The 22,892-nt window shown below is 39.1% G+C and overlaps 1 protein-coding gene across 1 annotated transcript; it reads right to left on the reverse strand.

Moving 5' to 3' along the window:
* Window positions 1-596: 596 nt before the first annotated feature.
* On the reverse strand, window positions 597-13,046 carry USP1 (ubiquitin specific peptidase 1). Its single transcript, XM_043877732.1, has 9 exons — window positions 12,377-13,046; window positions 10,153-10,391; window positions 8,810-8,930; window positions 7,999-8,103; window positions 7,319-7,479; window positions 5,294-5,979; window positions 4,512-4,682; window positions 3,646-3,847; window positions 597-2,086 (listed from the first exon to the last, which is right to left on the reverse strand). Exons 2-9 carry the CDS (start codon window positions 10,320-10,322, stop codon window positions 1,351-1,353), a joined length of 2,352 nt encoding a protein of 783 aa, XP_043733667.1. The 5' UTR covers window positions 10,323-10,391; window positions 12,377-13,046; the 3' UTR covers window positions 597-1,350.
* Between the last annotated feature and the right edge of the window lie 9,846 nt (window positions 13,047-22,892).

Below are 22,892 nucleotides of genomic sequence, written 5' to 3' on the forward strand. Positions count from 1 at the left end.
TTTAAAAGGTCCCATTGATTCTGAATGTAAAAAGAGGTGTGGACTGTGACTTTTTATATCACACCATCTTGTAAAAGAATTTGTAAGACATTAACTGTATAGATTATTAGTTGACTGGTACTCTTATTTGTTGAAGTGGGGTATAGCAGTGTTATTCCAAGAATTATATATTCTTTTTGGATTTTTAATATTCTTAATATCAGGAATGTCCTTTAACAAGTCATAATTGATTATTTACCAATTTAATGTTAAAGTGAAAATTTAACCCAGTTTTTCTGTGCCTAAAGCCTTAAGTTCTTCAGTTTTGGATTCCTTAAAGTTATACATCTACTTTAAAGGAAAACTAGGTATGACAGTTAAGATGGACCAATAAGCACAATTTCTATTTGAAAATTTCTTCACCTCCAACTGTCAGAAAGTATTGAGTATTATTAAAGGTAATTATGCATGTTTATTTTCTTCTATGTATGTATGTTTATAGTATGTTTGTGTGTATATATATACACACACACAGTCTTTTTTTAAAGAGAATCCAGCTATATATATGGTAAAAATATGCAAGTAAAAAATTCTTCAAGCATTTGTATACATCGTTGTTAAGCAGTTTACATTTTATTGACCTCCTGGTTTTTAAAAAAGTTAAATTTAAGGTCACACCTCTAAGTTTGATGTACTATATACAGATCGTGCAGAGTATGACTATGAAGGGATACAAATTAGCCCATGCCCCCAAAGATTTACTAGTATACAGAATCATTTTCATAAATACACATAAAATTCTGGTGAAGATAGAAGAGGACTGACTCTATAGGTTTTCTGGGATATTTTTCAAAGTGATTCAAGGCACAAAATGTACACTGTTGTGAATACATACATATTCCAGGGTTTGTGCCTGTACTATAGCCCATCTAAGGTTTGGTTTATGATTTACAAAACTATATGTACTGAAATGAGATTCTGCTTCTTAGCTGAAAAACCACAAGACCTATAAACATTGTGTATATAATTACTCCAAAATATGGAGATACAAATACAAGCACTTTATTTTAAAAAGCAAACACAAAAGATAGATGTAAATTCAAAAGTGTTTAAATGCTTCAATTTTGAATAATTCAGTTAAGAACCTATACAAGTTTGTTCCCAGAAGCTAATGTTATCACTAGTCTCTACTAAGGAAAATGAATTCTAAAAATTAACATGGTTTTCAATAATTCAAATTTCACTATTTATATAAAAACCTAGAGACCAATAATATCCAATAGCTTCAAAAGATAAGCTACTTTGATGTAATCAATTTACCATTGTTTATCCATGTCTCTTTAATATATACACAAGGAAAATACAATCACTCTATAATTTCTTATAAAATAGCAAGTAAGGAGTAGATGTAGGAGATGTAGAAGGGGAAAGAGAATTCAAAAAGTCCTTCTCTTCAGTAACTTTCACTTCAGAATCATCAAAAAGCAACCACTTCCCCTCATACTCCTTTAAGCTTTGCACTACATATGAAATTTTGTTCTCAAAACCACTAATGTTAATGCCTGTTTGGTCACTGGATTCCTTGTTACTATCAGATTCATGGGTCCCATTAGTATTGTTAGTCTCAGAATTTCTATTTTCAGGAAGTGCTGTACTGGCAACTTTATCAGGATTAGACACTTTGTTGTATAACTCGTAATCTGCCTTGCTCTTTTGTCCTCCAAGAAGTCCAATAGCTTCTACATTTTTTTTGTTCAAAACTTTACTTGGCTGGTTATTTCCACTGACTCTAACAGACACTTCTTCATTGTCATAATTTTCAGCCACGCCCCTTACTTCCTCCTCATTCAATGGTTCTGGCTTACCTATTTCACACATTTGGTCGATCACAAAATTTTCCTTATCTAGTTCTAAACTGTTAAGGTCAGTGACTTTAACAGAAGCAGTATAGTGCCCACTACTAATTGTAATGCCACTATGCATCACAACTGCAAATAGTCCATAGCTGTCGTTGGTTGGCTTTGTGCTCCATTCTTCTAGTGACAATTTAAGAGGTGTCAGTAAAGGAGTGTTGATCTTGGAAAGTCCACCACCATAACAGTCAAACCTTTGAAAGGAAAAAAAAAAAATGGTTTTCTGGGATTCCACTTTATATATTCAGTTTTACACCCAATGTGAAACCAAGTAAAAAGGCTGAACAAACCTTAATATTTATTGCTCATATGAATAAAAACAAAACACCACCCAAATTTTGTATGACATTTACACAAAGAATACTGAAATACCTACAGTACTAATACCTAGGAATACCTAAATACCTAAGTATTTATTGCTCATATGAATAAAAACAAAACCACCCAAATTTTGTATGACATTTACACAAAGAATACTGAAATACCTACAGTACTAATACCTAAGTATTAGTACTAATACCTAAGAATTAGTACTGTAGGTACTAATACCTAAGAATACCTAAATACCTAAGTACTAATAGGTGCTTCTGTGTAGGATATATGGCACTTCCCCCTTTTGTTTATTTTCCTAGTTTTGTACAGTAAGAAAATAACATTTTAAAAAACCACTGATCTTCAAATCTGTTTTCCTGTAAATCTAATAAATCATTGTATTGTGAAGTCTGTCTCTACAACCAAGATTTGGGGACAAGAAAAAGCTATACTGTAGCAAAGAAAAAGTCCACTGAAAGAAAGGACTATGTCATCTTCTGGCAAAATAAAACGTGTGGAGAGCTACTGGGAAGCTCTCATGGTAATTTCAAACAACTCATTAATACAGAAAGGAATAAAAGCTACAATGACATTATATCTACATGTCAGAAAAGGCAGCCTATCTAAAAATAACTAGAATTTTGATATTATTTTTAAATCTTTCAAATACTTAAATGTTCAACTATAGAAAAATCTCTCAAGTTGTTCATACTTGTTTTATTTCCTGGCTTACTTACCTTAAAACTAAAATAATTTTGCTTGTTTCTCTCCCCTCAAAAAAAAATGCTGATGTATAAACAAAATTTGTGCCTTGCTTTTTCAAATCCATTACAATAATCTAATAAGGAATGAAAATGAACAAATCATATGCAGCTGGATGCTGACAGCAGGAAGAGATGAAAGAGGTCTTAAGGACAGTCCCTGAGTGGTGAAGCTGAGTGGGGTCTATATTCCAGTAATGTTTGTTTTTTGTCATCAGACTTGTGTCTGAGCAGCAGCCCTCTGATTGGTTATGTATTAGTTAACTCATTACCTACTAGTAATTATTAATACAACCTCTATGTACTTATAAAATCCATGTAAGAGGTTTCCCAAGGTGGCACTACTGGTAAAGAACCTGCCTGCCAATGTAGGAGATGTGGTTTTGATCCCTGGTTTGGGAAGATCCCTTGGAGGAGGGCATGGCAACCCACTATAGTATTCTTGCCTGGAAAATCCCATCCACAGAGGAGCCTGGCAGGCTGCAGTCCATAAGGTTGCAAAGAGTTGAACATGACTAAAGCAACTTAGCACACACACACGTGTATAAGACATATTTTATGTTATTTATTAAATAAAATGATTTTGATAGCCTAAGAAATATTAGCAAGGGTTAAAATGATCTTTTTTTTCCTTTATAGTAAATATCATAGTATTTTGAATAAAACTTCAGAATACTCACTCCAAGCCACTAGCAGCAAAGCACTTCAAATGAATAGTTATAACTTCAGGCATTTTGTCAAACAAAAGACTTCGTTCTGCTTCAGTATAATGATGGCAGTTTTCACAGAAATATTTATCTTCTCCTACAATCCTTTCCACTGAAGCAAATTGTGAAATTGCCCATCTCAGGGTCTTCATTTCTGTTTTGGGCTCTGGAGAAACTACACAAGAGAATCCTGTCACTCACAAATGAAAAATCTCTCAAAAGCTAAGCTACAACTTTTTATATTCAAAATTAGCATGCACTTTTAATTGACCAATCCTTCCTAAATAATAACTAAAGAGATTTATTTTTAGTTTCAGAAACTAGTAACTTTCTTCAACATACCTCTAAATATTTCATAACTGGTCAAAAAATACTGAGGAAAAAGAGACAGCAAAATCAAAATAAGCCTACTCTGACTCCATGTGAAACAGATTTTAGTTTATATTTAAGTCGATTTACAATATCTAAACAGGTAAACCAGTCTCGATCATTTCCCATGACATTACTCTTCTTTTTGTGGTTTACACAACAGAACATTAGGTTCAAATATGTTGTCAACAAAAATATCCTCAACAGTGCAGATATTCAGGTAGCCAAAAATCAACTTATTAAAGCATTTCATTTTCTCATTATAACATACTCTATACATCAAAATAAAGATGCCACAATTTTCAAATATAGTTAACTATTAACAAATGAAGCTATACAAGAGAACGATTTTATTACACTAAAGACATTTTTTTCCCCTCAATAATTATATAAGCTACTTATTAGACGGTTTTGTTGAGGAAAACTGAAATTATCCCATGATCCGTGCAAGACTCTAAGATTTTGCTTACTTTCAGAACTCTCCTCTACTTTGGAAAGCTCATCTTCTTGCACTGGTACACTGATGTCTTGAAAATCTTCTCTTCTTTCTGTTAAACTTTCACATTCTAAGCAACGAGTCCGTAATACCAGCTGACCTTGAAATAATTTTTCAACTAGCTCAAAACCAATTTGCTCTGCACCTAAAACAAAAAAAAGAAAACACAAATCTATACAGATGAGTTTTTCAATACAGCCCAAATAACCATTATTCCATTTAAAGTAGACCATGAATAAAAGGCTGATTTTCACATTTCAACTTGCTTATTAGCATTAAGAGGTGACAATCATGTAATATAAACTCACTGTAAAGAAAAATTTGAATATATGAATTACTGTTACCTCAATGAAGAGTTTCAACACAATTGTGTCTTAAAACTCCCTTCCCAAAGATATCCCAAAGTGTGTCAGTTCTACAAATTTTCCCTGAGATCTGTGTGAACCTCAGTAGAAATCCAGTTCAATTATGATACACCTACCTAGTAGATGCAATTTCTTTCATGAGTTTACGTCAAATACTGCATATAAAGGGATAAAATATTCTCTTGTCATTAAGATGTATTAAACTCCCCTAATTTATAAACATAAATTACTATTACCTTAATATACACACACAAAATACATATAAGTGCAGTGCTTGAAAAACTAGTTCACATTGTGTTAAAACTTATACCAGATGTATATGCATCCAAGAAAATGCCAATTCTGCAGCTGTTAATCTTCCTATCAATGTTCAAGAATAAATTATACTGACCTTTGTTTATGGGCTTAACTTCATTAACATTAATGGGCATATCATTATTCCCTGGAGACTCAAGTTCACAATCATTAGTTGTATTATCATTTTCATACTTCCTCAAGTCCTCTTCAAGATCATATTCATTTTCTTTACACTGTCCTTTGGATCCTTGGTTTGTTGCTATTTTACCCATACTACAGAACTTGGAAAGAATGCTGGGTTGCTTAGCTGCAGACTTTAACCAATTTATTTTAACTTTTGATTTCCTTTGGGAGGATCTTGCGTTCTCATTTTCAGAAATGTGCTTGGGGATTATTTTAGGAGGAATCTCTAATGTATCACCTGCAGCTTTTCTTTTTGATCTGGTTTGTCTCTGGTTTTCTTCCAAAGACTGGTGTTCCTTAGAGATTTTAACTTTTTTTTTCATGTTACCAAATTCAGCATCACTTTTTCTTTTCCCATTTCCTTTTGGGAGTTTTTCTCTGTAGTCTTCAGAATGCCTCATACTGTCCATCTCCATGCTGTTATTATCACTCATTTCCTCTTTCTGATATTCTTCTACCTTAGTAGATGAGTCTTCCACATTTTTTACTTCTTCTTTTTTTAGGAGTTGGCATGTTTCTTGAATGTTTCCCAAAATACACTGTAATACTTCCTGTGCATCATGCTGTAGATATCCTTCATACATAGGGTTGAGTTCCCTATAAACAAAAATTTTCATTTCATCTATTCTAGTTTTGAAGATATAATACCAAAACAAAAAACCACCTTGCCATTACAGAACTATTAAAGTCCAGAAATATTTATTCAGCTACTAATCTGAAACTTTTAGGTAAACGTTTAGGTAAACTTTTAACTGAAAAATAGATTTAATCTCATTTTCATCATCACAAATACTTTGATCTCCTAAATATTATTAATAATAGCTAATATGTACACAATGTTTACTATGCACATTTTATTCAAAATGTTTTATATATGGATAGGTAAGTATTATGGCCTTGCAGCACAGCTTGTGGGATCTAATTCCCTGACTAGTGATCAAATCTGTGCCCCAGCAGTGGAAGTGCAGAGTCTTAACCACTGGACTGCGGGGAAAGTTTCAAACTTTTCATTTTGGAGGTGGTGGTGCATGGGCAAGCTGCACTGCTTGTGGGATCTTCATTCCCTGACCAGGGATCAAACTCAGTTCCTCGGGAGTGAAAGCATGAAGTCTTAACCACTGGACCACCAGGGAATTCCTTCTAAATGCTTTTTATGTTATATGTGTAATCCTCACAATAATCCTATGAGGTAACTATTATATCCCCACTATTTACAGATAACTTGTCCAGGTCAGTCACAGAGATGCAAAAGTCAGGCTTCAACCTACCCCTGGCCACCATGCTACACTGCCTCTTAACAAATGTGTGGCAGTAAGTTACATCTAGGTCTATTCCGAAACAATGAAATAATTTTTAAAAGACTTAAAACCCCGTAATATTTTGGATAAAGCCTTTTTATATATAGGATAAAGTTTCATTTTTTTAAGACAATACTACAAAAAAATCTAATTCAGTTAATAGTTTTCTTCTGAATACACACAACAAAAATAGAAGGCTTGGAATTTGTTGTTCTTGTGTATAACGTATTTTGGATACAGACCAAAGGATTTCTATCTGAAATCCTTGGGACCAAGTGTATTTGGTAATTCAGAAATTTTCAGATTAAAAAAACCTGGCACATAAGTAAAATACGTATCACTGACAAAATAGGGACAGTATTCCGTAATTATACACATTACTACTTCTATAGAAATGTATGAATATTCACATTACAGGTAAATATGAATATAAACTCATACAAATTCAGATTTAATGAGTTTAGTACCAATCTTAGGAAAAATTTCCAGTCTTTTGAGCCTCTGGGATATCAGGACTGTAGACCTGTCACTTCTGTTTTCCTTGCCATTTATTCCCCCCATTGTTCACGTATCACTCTCCTCCAAAGAGAGTAGTAAGTAGCTACATCGGAACCCTAAAATCATATAATAGGCTATACCTGAGTGTGTTAAGTAGTCGCCTTGGCTGAGTAGCAAGTTCATCAGTGTATTTCTCTGGATTTAATAGAAAACTAGCCTGAAGCTGTTCAACTGAAATGATCAAGGACTGTAAGCTGCATATTAGTTCATAACTTGCCAAAGCATCTTCTTTGCAATTTCCCTGTCAAGAAACACACAAATTGTTTTTATTTATGAACAAATTAACTTACCCCTTTTTCTCACTAGACAATACTAGTTTTTCTAACTCTAATTTCATAAGACTAATTTTGCGGAAGTATACAAAATAAACTTCAAAAAAAATTTAAGCATATTTTTGCTTACTTTCTATTATGTGGGTGATAATGGTTTCTTAATTATGTAAGTCAAAGGTTTCTTCAAATTTACATAAACAGTAAAAATGAGTCAATTTGAAAATACAATAGGGTAAAAGGGCACAATATATTGTTATGGTGGTATGTGTAAAAGTGTTTACTGATAAACAATAAATCAAGAGGACTGGAGAAAAATATAAAAGGGGATATAATTAAGCAAACTGCCTACTCCACAAGAATGAAAAATAATTGCCAATAAGAAATTTAATTTTCACATGTAAATTTAAGAGAAATAATCTTGGTTATTCTCCCAAATCCTCTGTATTTATTACTTTTTCATTTCTAAGCAAGTGAATTTTATTTTTTACCTTATCTTTTTGATTGGCTTCATCTTTTAGGGCTTCTTTCTTCCTTGAAATGATATTAAATAAGTGCTTCACTCCAGATTTAAAACCAGGACAAAAATATAAAACCTATAAAATGAGACTGTTTTGAGTATTTACAAAAACGATATACCTAAAAAATCATTAAAATGCTATCATGTTTTTTGAAGAGCATGTTTTCAAATAAGTATTACTTAAAATTTTGAGATTAATATGTGTGTCAAAAATTGTTCCCTTTCATCATAGTAGCCTGCTATCTTTCCTCTGTAGCAAAGCACTGAGCCTGAAGTGTACAACATGAAATATGTAGTTTCAAGGAGTAAAACACCTATCAGTTCAGTTCAGTCGCTCAATTGTGTCCGACTCTTAGCGACCCCATGGATTGCAGCACCCCAGGCTTCCCTGTCCATCACCAGTTACTGGAACTTATTCAAACTACCTCCACTGAGTCAGTGATGCCATCCAACATCTCATCCTCTGTCATCCCCTTGTCCCCTTCTCCTCATATCATATAGAATCAACTGGACAGAAAACTAAAGGTTTAGTATCTTCAATTTAACTAACATCTACTCAACTTTGCTATCCCAATGTTAATGTATCATTTTCTCTTACCTCAAATGAAATTTATAACGTGAATTTAGAATCATGATTATTTTACCCCATTATGTTTTATTTACAATCAAAGGCAAAGACAGTATGGACAACTGAAATCCTCCAATAACCTAGATTCTCAGAAAACAGTTACATTATTCTTTGCATACTAAAATTTTATGATATAGCACAACTGTCAACTTACCTGAAGTATACTATTAAGATAACAAGTATTGCCAAGATTATTCAGTCCCACAAATGGTAGCAAATTTTCTCTCTTCTCACAGTTTATAGGCGAGGACTGTGCCGCAGGAACAACTTGATCACTATTAAGTACAGAAAAAAGAAACGGATAACGAAGTAAAATCTTAAAGTGGGAATACTACTTCCCTAGACTTAGTCTTTCCCCAAAAGTTGTAGATAAGTACATGGATTTTATTTAGATGGCACTTTAACAGAATTAATCTTTACAGGTGTAAAAACTGCTGTACATCCAGAATAAAAGTATTACAAGCACTTTAATAATATTATTAGAGCCAACAAGCTTCAAACAATTCCACTAAAGGACTGTTAAGCCCATTTTACAAAGTAGAAAACTGCAGAACTGGTACTATCATTTGTTCAGCCAACATGACATTTTTATCGAGTAGTTTAATTCTGAACAGAATCCTGGGAGTATGACACTATTTGGGAGAGGCTGCACTAAGTCAGATTCTGTTAATAAAAGATTAAGAGGAAACCAAGTCTATGAAGATGCTTATATGGCTGTCTTCCACTTAAAAATGAATTGTTCAAGTTTATAATTCTTTAACCTCATTTTAACAAACAGTCCTCAAAGCATTTTTATTTATTTTACAGCTGTTGTTATTCTTATTACCTTAAGGTATTTATAGGCATGAAGCTGGTAAACAAGAGGTTTATACATAATCTCCTAAACTGATTATTGGTAAATACCAATACTCAGAAATTACACAGGGGACCAAATATACATTAGTCATATAGCAGAGTGACTGTGTGTTGAATTTAGAGCAAGTGTAGACTCCAACTAGAACACTATTGGTGAAACAATATCATTCTGTTCTGATTTCTTTTCAATCACTGAAGGAGTTACTGCATCAAAAGCGTATCTTATAGGTTTGAAAATTCACGTACTAGGTATGACTACAAAGTGCATCTCAGGTAACTGTCAGGTCTTCCGAACCAAAAGACCACCACAAATTTCTTTACCCTTACATAAAACATGTTGCACTACAATCAGGTTAAAATTGAAAAATTTCAGTCAATAAATACTTCTAAGTTAGTCTAACTGGACAAACACAATATCAGTGAGTTATAATATTAACTGTGACGTGATCCCTGTGGGGAACCAGCAGTTTTATCCAGTTTCTACTATACACTGCTAGACTTGTCTCACTAACGTGTGTTTTTTTATATCCCTCTGTGGACTATCAGGTCAGAATGATTGTAGAAATCAAACCAAGTTCCCTGCTTTTTCATTGATATAGAATTTTTAGAAGTACAGAAATATGCTAAAAATAACATACATACATTTCAGACCCTTTATATTCAGAAGTCTTTTCTTCATTTTCTTGAGAATCTGTGAAATCCAAGGCTCTCTTGGTTTCCTTTTTCTGAAAAAACTTCAAGGAAAGTCTGTTTTTTTTGGATGGACTACCTCTTGAAAGCCCATTACTTTCACTAGGTATGACACCAGGCATTTTCTCCTCAAATCCCAAGCAGTTGACAGGAATTAACTTATGCAGGGATCTTGTAATCACCAATCATATCTGTTAATCAGAGAAAAGGTTATTAGTTTTCAGTTATCAACTGTTGGCAATAAAATCATCAGTTCTGAAAACAAATTTACCAAGGAATGGTACTAATTAGAACTTTGTATTGGAAAATCTAATGCCCACTAATAAGAGCCAGTCAATGTTTACTGCTTAAACAAGCTGCCATTTGTCCTTAACTCTTAAACAACAACAAAGAAGTCATGATACTGAACTTTTATTAGCCTGCTATTAGATTTAAGGGTAGCATCACAAAATACCCCACTTTATTAAGAGATCTGTGGTAAAGTATTATCATTAAAGGGTAAAAACTTTATTAGTTCATCCAGAAAACACTGAGCAACAGTACAAGGTGGGAAAAAGAGGGATGAATGGGAAATGAAAGGAGTTCTAGAAGTGACTTGAGTTCTTCTAAAGTCTCTTCTAGTTATATGAAATAAGCTATTTAAAGTATAATCTGCATACAAGAAAAGTCGCTCGTGTTTACACCTAAAAACTTTTGTAAACTGTATTCGAAGTTGAGATAATGGTGTAAAAAACTGCTGTATTTTGTGTATATCAAATTCTTATGCACTAGAAACCAAAATATACTAATTTTCCAAACTTTTTCTAACTACAGAATTAAAATACTGGTTTAAGTAGGAAAAAAGAAAAGCTTCCCTTGTGCAAACTTTCTTCCCTGTTTTATAATAAAACTTGGATTTTTTTTTAAAAAAGGCTGTATTTGTGGTAGTCATTTTACACTTCAGTCCTGTTTTTCATTAGGAAGATATTAGAAATAATTATCTATTACCAGAAAATCAGTTAAGAATCCAAAAGCTCAGCAATGACTTTCAAATATAGGTAAAGGATGAACTAAACTCACACCCTTAAGCATTTCACTCGGCTGCCTCTGAAGTGGGAATTCACAACACTAAACTCAGCTTTCACATGCCCTTTTTTTGAGACATCTCAGCAATACCTAGAAAGCAAATTTCCACAGTCCAACTCAATTTATTCGTATGAAATGCTATCATTAATGATAAACTAGCCTGCACTACAGTGTCAGGGATCCCTAAGCATAACTTGTGATTCTTGTCAAAGGTTGTTCTTAGGAGCCAATTCTAATAAACGATGGAAACTAGATTCTCTGAGAGTAATCGAACTTAAACAACAACAACAAAAAAAACGACCCAGCAGCTGAAATAACTATCAATCCTAATCAATAAACCAATCCTCAGGGCTCCTCAAAGCAATGATTAAACATTAGCCCTACCTAGACTATGCAACTGTTTACCAGGTGCCATATCTTAAGCTACACCACTTCTTGCTCCTGGCTGTCCTTATCACTGGGAGGCTGTTACGTCAAAAATGTTTCTCTAAATCAAGTTTCGCAGAAAACACAATATATCGCACATTAAATATTCTTGGCCAAATGACAACGTGAACACAAAGTCCCATTAGTTTCAGGTTCTTTCCTCTAACATGGCACAACTCAATTCTAACTTTTCACGAAAAATATTAAACTAGGATAACATCCCCGACAAAGGTTTAAGACACGTGGCGTTCTAAAAACTTGTAGAAAATCTAAAAGTTAAACTGCGCGGTAAAATTTAGCAATCACCGACACAGAACAACGGGAGCGCAAACATTTCTTGTCCCTACCCTGCACACTCTAAGAACCGAAAAGAAACTGAGGAGATGACGGACGGTGTTGCCGTCCGTGCCCGTCAGACGCGGCGGGCGGCAGGCGTCTGGAAGCGAAGCTATAGCGCCCGGCCCCTCGCCCGCGGAGTTGGCCTATTTACGCCCGGCCCGCACCTGCCCGAGTCCCCAGCGGCGGCTGGAAGGGGCACGGCCCGCTGACTGGAGGGCTAGGCTGGCAGCTGGGCGGGGACGCGGCAACCCAAGGAGCCGGGGGTCCTCTCCGCGGCCCCCTTGGGCGCCGGCCGAACTTGCCGCGGCGCCCGGGAACCGGCCCCTCCTCCACGGGCCCTCCTTACCTGGTCATGGCCCAGAGCGAGGTCCGCGGCGGTGACGCCGGCGAGTCCAACCCCGCTCAGTGCGGGTGCGACAGGTGAGCCCCTGCCCCGGGCCCGCGGGGGCCCCCGACCCACGGAAAAGCTGACCCTATCGCCCTCCCCGCGGGGAAGTGACCATTCGCTCTTAAGAGCGGGAACCCGGGCTGCAGCTCGGTCCTGCCTGGCGCGGGCACCAACTACATCCCCGGAGCGGCGCCCTCCCGCGCCCGCCCCCGCCCCGGGACGGCAAGGAGCGCCAGAAGCGGCTCCGCTAGCCGGGCGCCCGAACCGCTAGGGTCTTCCTCACTCCACCACCGACGGGAACTTGGCGCGTTTTCCTCTGTCTCAGGACCCCCGTGTTTTAGCCTCCGCCCGCGCCAGCGCCGCGATTGGAGGCGGCGTCCTACGAAAGTGCCGGTTCTAGTCTCCACGCTGCAAAGACGCGAAAGGCCAGAGCCGCCTCGCGACAGCCACTCGCCCCTCTGGCACGCCCGGACTCCGGAACCACCTGGAACGGTAGTTGCCCCAAGATCGTAACGGGCTCTGCAGTTTCAAACAGCGCAGGCAGCGTCACGGGCAGCTCGCGCGGGTCCTCGCTGAGTGCGCGCGCTGGGAGCTAGAGGCCTGGCTGGCGGGCTCGAGCCTCGCACAAACACCCCGCCCAGCCCCCCCGCCCTTTTTTTTTAACCATTCGTGCGCGAGAGTTGGGGAAAAGCGGTCGGGAGACGGGACAGAGAGCTGGGACGGGCTCCTTACTCTGGAAGGAGCCGCCAGGTACTCAAATCCACCAATCCGTGATGACAATCCCCAACCCTGCCCACCCGCCGCCCAGGAGAAGCCAATCAGAAGTACCTAGACAAAAAGCGGACTGGGTGGGCGGGGAAAAGCAGTTCAGCCAATACCAAAAAGAAGAGAGGAGTACTTCAGCCAATCATTTTTGGACATACAGAGTGTTCCTCAGGCGCTGTTCCCTTCCTTGGGCTCTCATTGGCTCTCGAGTGCGCGCTTTCGCTGCCGACTGTTAAATTTCGCTGTGAGTTTTGTGAATCCTCGAAGGTGGGACGCCCGCGAGGGTGTGGTTTCCGGAGCTAGGCCCACAATAAATTCCGCCCCCGTTTCCTGCGTACACTCCTGGGCGGAGTTACCCGGAGATTAGTTTCGGAAAATGGCCGACTTCTTTGCTTAGTCCGTTGCGCTTGGTATTTCTGTATCGAATCGCAGACCCAGGTCCAAGGCCACCTAGTAAAAACAAGCGCCGCAGTAAATAATAGTAGATTCTCTCTCAACTGAATGCTACAAAGTTGAGAATCCCTCTTCAGCCCCTCTGTGCCTCATTTCCTCCTGCTTACCCGTTCCCCTTCCTGGCTGGACAAGAAAATGAAAGAGCGTTCTTAAGGCCCAGCTCTGGCTGACGGAGCTGCAAGGGGATCCTGCGCCAGTCCTTACTAACGGGCTCAAAAACGGCAAGGCAGGCCTTACCTGGTTTCTGCCTCTGTCTGTTGTACGCCTACCTCGGTGAGGTACCTCACAAAGCAAGTGTAGTGAAGAATAAGTACAATCCAAATTCATTTAACTAAGCGTGTTTTTAGGTGCCCAGTATGTGCAGGCATTCTTTACTTGACATGAGTTATAAGGAAAGGAAATAAGGAGTGTGTTTCTTGGATAATAATACTACAGTCTTGACATTTGAGTAGAGAGCTAAATGAAAGCGCAGCCAGCCTTGGAAGAACCTGAGGGTGAATGGTCCAGGTAGGGATAAGAGCAAGTTCCAAAAGTCTTCAGGGTTCATGTGCTTGATGTTTTGGGAGGAAGCAAGGAGGCCAGGGTGCTTAGAGCACAGTTAGCCTAGTTTTAATGACTGTGGGAAATGAGATTAGTGACATGGTCAGGACTCTTATTAAGCGGGGTAAGGAGATGGGAGCCGTTTGATGTTTTTGAGCTGGGGCGTGGATAATCTAAAATGGCTGCTTGTGGTGGTAGACGGTTAACCTTCTAAAGTGCAAGCTGGAAGATCACCCAGGGAATAAATTAGCTTGGCACCTTCTAATATAGAAGGTGGTAGCAATGGAAATGTTGAGAATGAGTAGGATTTAGAATATATTTTGAAGTAAAGCCAATGGGATCTGCTGATAGGTAAGAAAAAGACAAAGGTTTTTTGTTGTTGTTGTTGTTGTTTTTTAAACCAAAGCGATAGGATAGTGGTTGTCCTGGCTAGACTGTAAAGCATTTAGGTAATAATAGTGGGTTTGGTGGGAGGGGTTGTTGTTCTTAGGCATAAAGATTGAGATATCTGTTTCACATACAAATAGGGACACAGAGCCAACAGATTTCAAGTTTGGGGATCCATAGAGCATTGTGATTAGGAGATACAAATTTGAGAGTCACCAAATGGTGTTTAAATCCACAAGACTTTAAGAAATCATCTAGAATGGTCGTGGCTGTTGTTCGGTTGCTAAGTTGTGTCCCACTCTTTGTGATACTAGCCTTGTTTGTAATAACGCTTGGTAAAACCTATTTGACTTCAGACTCCAGTATATCAGGCTCCAGGTGAGTGACCACACTGTTGTGATTATATGGGTCATTAAGACCTTTTTTGTATAGTTCTGTGTATTCTTGACACCTCTTCTCAATCTCTTCTCCTGCTTCAGACTGTAGAAGGATGAACACCAGTTATAGTTTTCTATTCTAATTTTCCTAATTCTAGCTTCCAGTTATATTTAAGATCCTAGTGTCAGTGGGTGCTACTCTTCCTACACGATTTACAGTATCAGTCATCAACATTCAGTTGCATAGAATAGGATCCTTCCCCAGGTATAAGCATGAAGAGCAATGGATACTTGGGTGTCATCTGTGTGTGCTCAGTCATGTCTGACTCTTTGTGACCCCATGGACTGTAGCCCTCCAGGCTCCTCTGTCCATGGAATTCTCCAGGCAGGAATACTGGAGTGGGTTGTCATTTCCTCCTCCAAGGGATCTTCCTGACACAGGGATTGAACTCACATCTCCTGGGTCTCTTGCATTTGCAGGAAGATTCTTAACCACTGAGCCACCAGGGAATCCTCTTGAATACTAGGGAGTGTTGATTAAAGAGACTCTAAAATAATTTTTCAGGACTAGTCCCAAAGTCTTCACAGAACCAGGCCACCAAAAGGTAATGACTGTTCTATGATTTCAAGAAAGGATGATTTCTAAACCACACCAGCAGTGGTCATGTATGGATGTGAGGGTTGGACTGTAAAGAAAGCTGAGGGCTGAAGAATTGATGCTTTTGAACTGTGGTGTTGGAGAAGACGCTTGAGAGTCCCTCGGGCTGCAAGTAGATCCAGCCAGTCAGTCCTAAAGGAGATCAGTCCTGAATATTCATTGGAAGGACTGATGCTGAAGCTGAAACTCCAGTACTTTGGCCACCTGATGTGAAGAACTGACTCATTGGAAAAGACCCTGATGCTGGGAAAGATTGAGGGCAGGAGGAGAAGGTGACAACAGAGGGTGTGATGGTTAAATGGCATCACTGACTTATAGACATGAATTTGGGTAAACTCTGGGAGTTAGTGATGGACAGGGAGGCCTGGCATGCTGCAGTTCATGGGTTCGCAAAGAGTCGGACACAACTGAGTGACTGAACTGAACTGGCACTGCATTGTGTGGGAATATACAAGCATCAGAAAGCTGCTTGTGTTGCCAACTCCAGAACCACACTGTACCCACTGTGATCTATACCAACAGAATACATTCTAAGTCTTGCCTCTTAAGGCCCACAGAACTAGTGGTTGAATACTGAGACTTCTGCTAATGCTGCTTCAGAAATACCAAACACCTCCACAACTGTGCTTGTCAGTAGCAATGACAGACATCCATATCAGGCTTGGAGTATTTCTGGCAATAAAATTCATGCAAAAGTTAAAGTGTTTCTGATCCTTTTGCTTTCAGTCAGTTCTTTGTGTGAGAAGTTAAAGCCGCTGCTCTTTCCTAGGCATAGTTTTCAAGCCCAAATATTATTTTATTTCACTGTTTCTGTGTGCTATGCTGTACATCACTCTCAATGACAGTTAACTAGGATACGTCTGAAATAATGGGATTTAACAGGTTGACAGCATTCTTAATCCAATATTTGTCAACCTTGTATAACCCTGTGGCAGGCAGAATTCATTCCAAGGCTTTTGTTCACAGGCAGTGTTTTTATGTTCTTTGATGGGGCGGTGTATAACAAGTTGCTGGCTGGGTTTGTTGTTTTTTTTTTTAGGCCTTTAATGCTCCAAATCCACTTAGGTAATAGACAGAGTTTCCCTCTTAGCAAAGCAATGTACATTTCTTTCCATCTGTACTTGCAAAATTGGTTAGCTCAGGTCTGAGTTCATTGCTCACAGAACTTTGCTAAAAGTGGCAAGAAAGAGCCAGTAAGTACCAAGTTCATAAATTTTTCCAATTTTCCATCATGCCACAAATAATCTTGCAACTGGGCAACAAGGATCACCAGTTTTCCATCTAGTGATATCTGAGTCTTTACTACCCACTGCCCAAATTCTTCAACTAAGCCAAGACTATATATCTTTTAAGGTTACATGCAACATAAATTTATAGGGATCAAATTATGCATCAGAAATAGATTAACCTATGAGAAGCAGAATATTTCAAGTGTCCTTAGCCAACATGAATATTTATCTCTTTATCACATAAACAGTGATAAACAATACAGGGGAGGAAGTTTAGATTCATATGGTGATTCCATGACCATCAGGGACCTAATTTCCTCCATTCTCAATGAGTGGCTTCTACCTATGGTCCAGTATAGCTGTTTAAGTTCCAGCCATAGTGCCTATATCCTAAAAAGTAGAAATGGGCTTTCTTTCAAAATATGCTACTATGATGACTCCTAGGAACATGGGAAAAACGATAATCCTCACTGAATGAAATGCCAGAAGTGCTAAGGCAGGCAGATTGGACAAGAAGGGATTAAAAGACTCTGGCAAGTGGGTGTGCTAAAATATACTATACTACGGTACAGCTGGAAGTTTATGATAATTATGTTCTGAAGGATGGCCCAAAAGACAGTATTTACCAAGACTATAATGCATGTTTTGGTGCAAAGGGCGTAAGTACGCTAAAAAGTTCAATGGTGACTCTTGGCAAGTCATGGTTGAAGGTAGCAGAGGTTTCTGAAAACTTGGCTCACTGATAGCAGTGGGGATGACAAGATGCCCCAAAATTGAGGTTAAGCATCAGTACTCAATAACATCAGATATGCAGATGACACCACCCTTATGGCAGAAAGTGAAGAAGAACTAAAGAGCCTCTTGATGAAAGTGAAACAGGAGAGTGAAAAAGTTGGCTTAAAGCTCAACATTCAGAAAACTAAGATCATGGTATCCAGTCCCATCACTTCATGGCAAATAGATGGGGAAACAGTGGAAACAGTGGCTGACTTTACTTTTCTGGGCACAAAATCACTGCAGATGGTGATTGCAGCCATGAAATTAAAAGACGCTTACTCCTTGGAAGGAAAGTTTTGACCAACCTAGACAGCATATTAAAAAGCAGAGACATTAGATTGCCAACAAAGGTCTGTCTAGTCAAGGCTGTGGTTTTTCCAGTGGTCATGTATGGATGTGAGAGTTGGACTATAAAGAAAGCTGAGCACAGAAGAATTGATAATTTTGAGCTATGGTGTTGGAAAAGACTCTTGAGAGTCCCTTAGACTGCAAGGAGATCCAACCAGTCCATCCTAAAGGAGATCAGTCCTGGGTGTTCATTGGAAGGACTGATGTTGAAGCTGAAACTCCAATACTTTGGCCACCTGATGTGAAGAGCTGACTCATTGGAAAAGACCCTGATGCTGGGAAAGATTCAGGGCAGGAGGAGAAGGGGAGGGCAGAGGATGAGATGGTTGGATGGCATCATCGACTCGATGGATATGGATTTGGGTGGACTCCGGGAGGTGGTCATGGGCAGGGAGGCCTGGCGTGCTGTGGTTCATGGGGTTGCAAAGAGTCGGACATAACTGAGTGACTGAACTGAAATTGAAGCAGTACTCAACTTCCAGAAGCTGGGGGGTTACAATTATTATAATGTGGACATGACACACACAGTTAATAAAACATGGTGTTCTTAGAGGCAAAATAGACAAGACAGCTAACAAAGGTCCTATTAACTTGTATCAGCAGAAAAATCAAGGGTAGAATGACCAAGAGATTAAGGTCTGTAACCCAGTAAAGTTACGATTCCTTAATCAGTTTCCACAGCTGAGCCATTTTATAGATCTAGAACCCACTGACTGAAGAGGACCTTGGCTGGAAGGACACTGATACACTTCAACAAATATAGACAGTAATGATTTCCCCAGTCCACCCCTGAAGTATCTTTGGTCATTTACTTGGGTAATTGTATCTTGAGGAAATAGGAAAACCCAGACATTTCAAGGACTGTTAGACACAGGGTCTGAACTGACATTGATATCCAGTGACCAGAAGCATCATATGGCCCTCAGACTGAGGACATAGACAGGCCAATTAATAAATAGGGTCATGTCAATGTCCAACTTAGAATTGGTCCGTTGGATGTGTAGCCCCACCCAGTGGTCATTTTTCCCAGTCCCCACATATGTAAGGAGATTGACCTATTTGGCAATTGGTACAAACACCTGTGGAGTAAAAGCTATCCTCGTTCAGAAGTTCAAAAAGAAGCTTCTGATAACACCTCCCCTCTCCAGCCAAACATGGTATGGGAAATCTGTATTGTATCTGAGGAGGGAGGTGGCAGAAATTAGTAAATTGAAAAAATTTAGAGGTACTGATTACCATCATATCTCTATTTAACTTACCGTGTGGCCCTGAAAAAAATAGATGGACCCTGAACAATAACAGTAGATTACTGGAGGCTCAACCGATTGGTAGCCCTGATGGCAGCTGCTATGCCCAGATGTGGCATATTTGCTAGGGTAGATTAATACAGCCTCAGGTATTTGGTACACATCATTGATTTAGTGAATGCATTCTTTTCTGTTCCAATCATAAGCAAAGATCAGAAACAGCTGGCATTCCCATGAAAGACAAAAGTGCACATTTACAGTGTGGCCCAGGGCTTTGTTAACATTCCTACTCTCTATCATAAAATATCCTTGGAGCAATCTGGACCTTCTGAACATCCTGCAGAACATCACATTAATCTATTACATCAATAACATCCTGCCAATTGGGCAGATTGAGCAAAATATAACTATCAGTAGGATAAAAGGACTAAGAGTGTATATGTGCAGTGGAAGTGTAGAGGAGTGTGTTAAATCCTTTCCTTCCTATTGGGAAGTCAATAGATTATGACTTAAAAGGCATTAAGAAGTAGAAATACAAACATGTGTTATCTAGACAGATGGAGGTAAATACCAAAGAGTGAGCTAAAAATTGGAAGTGACTCTCTTGAGGGAATGTCTTGTTGAAACAATTTAACCCTTTAAATCATGTACTACTTTGAAAACAAATTAAAAAAAAAAAAAGACCTGGTAAATGTACTGTTTTCTGACTACATTCCCTGGGAAAGGTCAGAGCAGACAAGCTCAACAGGAGTGTGTTATTTGGCACTGGCACAACAGTTCTTCCTGCCCCTACCCGGGTACAGGGTAAAGAAAGACTCAGTATGAGAACCCCTTGACCTTCATTCAGCATCTTTAGTAATCACAAATAGCAAGCAACCTCACCACAGCTGTTAAGACCACCATCCAGTAATTACATTAAAAAAAATCATTTCCACAAATTAAAGTTTATTTAAAAGGTAAAATCCACTTGGCTTCAAGATTTTAATTTCTCTTTCACAATCTAAAGACCCAGGGTCAAGTAGGAGGACCTCCCATGCCTATGAAGAAAGGAATGCCTTGCTCCACTTCCTTAATGTTTGGTAACAATACACGAGAATGTTGGATCCCAACACAAAAGGATAACCCACATCCAAGAGCAAAGGAGAAACCCCAGCAAGACAGTAAGAGGGGTGAAATCACATTTAGAATCAAACACCATACCTGCCAGAGACACTCAGACGGCTCAAACAAACCTTGTGCACACCAGGAACCAGAGACCCTACAGACTGAGCCAGAACTGTATTTGAGTGTCTCCTGCAGAGGTACTGGTCAGCAGTGGCCTGCTGCAGGGGCAGGGGCTCTGGGTGCAGCAGACCTGGGTATGGCATAAGATCTCTTGGAGGAGGTCGCCATTGACCCCACCATAGTGCCACCAGAGCTGACACAGTACTGGGGAAACAAACTCTTGGAGGGCACAAACAAAACCTTGTGCTCACCAGGACCCAGGAAAAAAGCAGTGACCCCAAAAGAGACTGACCCAGACTTGCCCATGAGTGTCCAGGACTCTCTGGCAGAGGTGTGGGTCCATGGTGGCCTGCTGTAGGATTGGGGGCACTCAGTGCAGCAGTGCATACATGGGACCTTTTGAAAGAGCTTGCCATTATCTTCATTACCTCCATCATAGTTTGGCCTCAGGTCAAACAACAGGGAGGGAACACAGCTCCACCCATCAAAAGAAAATTGGACTAGAGATTTACTGAGCATGGCCTCACCATCAGAACAAGACCCAGTTTCCCCCTCAGTCAGCCTCTCCCATCAGGAAGCTTCCATAAGGTTCTTATCCTTATCCATCAGAGGACCAACAGAATGAAAACCACAATCACAGAAAACTAATCAAACTGATCACATGGACCACAGCCTTGTCTAACTCAATGAAACTATGAGCCATTTCACATAGGGCCATCCAAGGTAGATGGATCATGATGGAGAGTTCTGACAAAATGTGGTCCACTGGAGAAGGGAATGGCAAACCACTTCAGTATTCTTGCCTTGAGAACCCCATGAACAGTATGAAAAGGCAAAAAGATAAGACATGGAAAGATGAACTCCCCAGGTCAGTAGGTGCCCAATATGCTTCTGGAGATTAATGGAGAAATAACTCCAGAAAGAATGAAGAGATGGAGGCAAAGCAAAAAAAAAAAAAAAAAAACATCCAGTTGTGGATGTGAGTGGTGATGGAGGTAGAGTCCAATGCTGTAAAGAATAATATTGCATAGGAACCTGGAATGTCAGATCCAAGAATCAAGTTAAATTGGAAGTGGTCAAACAGGAGATGGCAAGAGTAAACATCGACATTTCAGGAATTAGTGAACTAAAATGGACTGAATGGGTGAATTTAACTCAGATGACCATTATATCTACTATTGTGGCAAGAATCCCTTAAAAAAAAATGGGGTAGCCATCATAGTCAACAAAAGAGTCCAAAATGCAGTACTTGGATGCAATCTCAAAAATGACAGAATGGTCTCTGTTCATTTCCAAGGCAAACCATTCAATATCAGAGTAATGCAAATCTATGCCCTGACCAGTAATGCTAAGAAGCTGAAGTTGAATGGTTCTATGAAGACATACAAGACCTTCTAGAATTAACATCCCCAAAAGATGTCCTTTTCATTACAGGAATGCAAAAGTAGGAAGTCAAGAGATACCTGGAATAACAGGCAAGTTTGGCCTTGGAGTACAAAATGAAGCAGGTCAAAGGCTAACAGAATTTTGCCAAGAAAATGCACTGGTCACAGCAAACACCCTTTTCCAATAACACAAGAGAAGACTCTACACATGGACATCACCAGATGGTCAATACCAAAATCAGATTGATTATATTCTTTGCAGCCAAAGATGGAGAAGCTCTCTACAGTCAGCAAAAACAAGACTGGGAGCTGACTGTGGCTCAGATCATGAACTCCTTATTGCCAAATTCAGACTTAAATTGAAAAAGGTAGGGAAAACCACTAAACCATTCAGGTATTATCTAAATCAAATCCCTTACAATGGAAGTGAGAAATAGATTCAAGGGATTAGATCTGATAGACAGAGTGCCTGAAGAACTGTGGGTGGAGGTTCATGACATTGAGCAGGAGACAGGAATCAAGACCATTCCCAAGAAAAAGAAATGCAAAAAAGGCAAAATGTTGTCTGAGGAGGCCTTACAAATAGTTGTGAAAAGAAGAGAGGCGAAAGGCGAAGGAAAACGGGAAGGATATGCATTTGAATGCAGCGCTCCAAAGAGTAGCAAGGAGAGATAAGAAAGCTTTCCTCAGTGATCAATGCAAAGAAATAGAGGAAAACAATAGAATGGGAAAGACTAGAGCTCTCTTCAAGAAAATGAGAGATACCAAGGGAACATTTCATGCAAAGGTGGGCACAATAAAGGACAGAATTTGTATGGACCTAACAGAAGCAGAAGATATTAAGAAGAGGTGGCAAGAATACACAGAAGAACTATACAAAAAAGATCTTCATGACCCAGATAATCATGATGGTGTGATCACTCACCTAGAGCCAGACATCCTGGAATGCAAAGTCAAGTGGGCCTTAGAAAACATCACTAGGAACAAAGCTAGTGGAGGTGATGGAATTCCAGCTGAGCTACTTCAAATCATAAAAGATGATGCTGTGAAAGTGCTGCCCTCAGTATACCAGCAAATTTGGAAA

The sequence above is a fragment of the Cervus elaphus genome, chromosome 20, assembly GCF_910594005.1.
Source record: "Cervus elaphus chromosome 20, mCerEla1.1, whole genome shotgun sequence".
NCBI lineage: Eukaryota > Metazoa > Chordata > Mammalia > Artiodactyla > Cervidae > Cervus > Cervus elaphus.

Excerpts from the sequence above, each read along its gene's own strand:
- USP1 (XM_043877732.1), bottom strand. The coding sequence starts at position 10,322 with ATGCCTGGTGTCATACCTAGTGAAAGTAATGGGCTTTCAAGAGGTAGT. Across the intron at positions 7,480-7,998 it reads AAGCCAATCAAAAAGATAAG|GGAAATTGCAAAGAAGATGC; the intron begins GTAAAAAATAAA and ends GTTTCTTGACAG. Across the intron at positions 4,683-5,293 it reads AGTTAAGCCCATAAACAAAG|GTGCAGAGCAAATTGGTTTT; the intron begins GTCAGTATAATT and ends TTTTTGTTTTAG.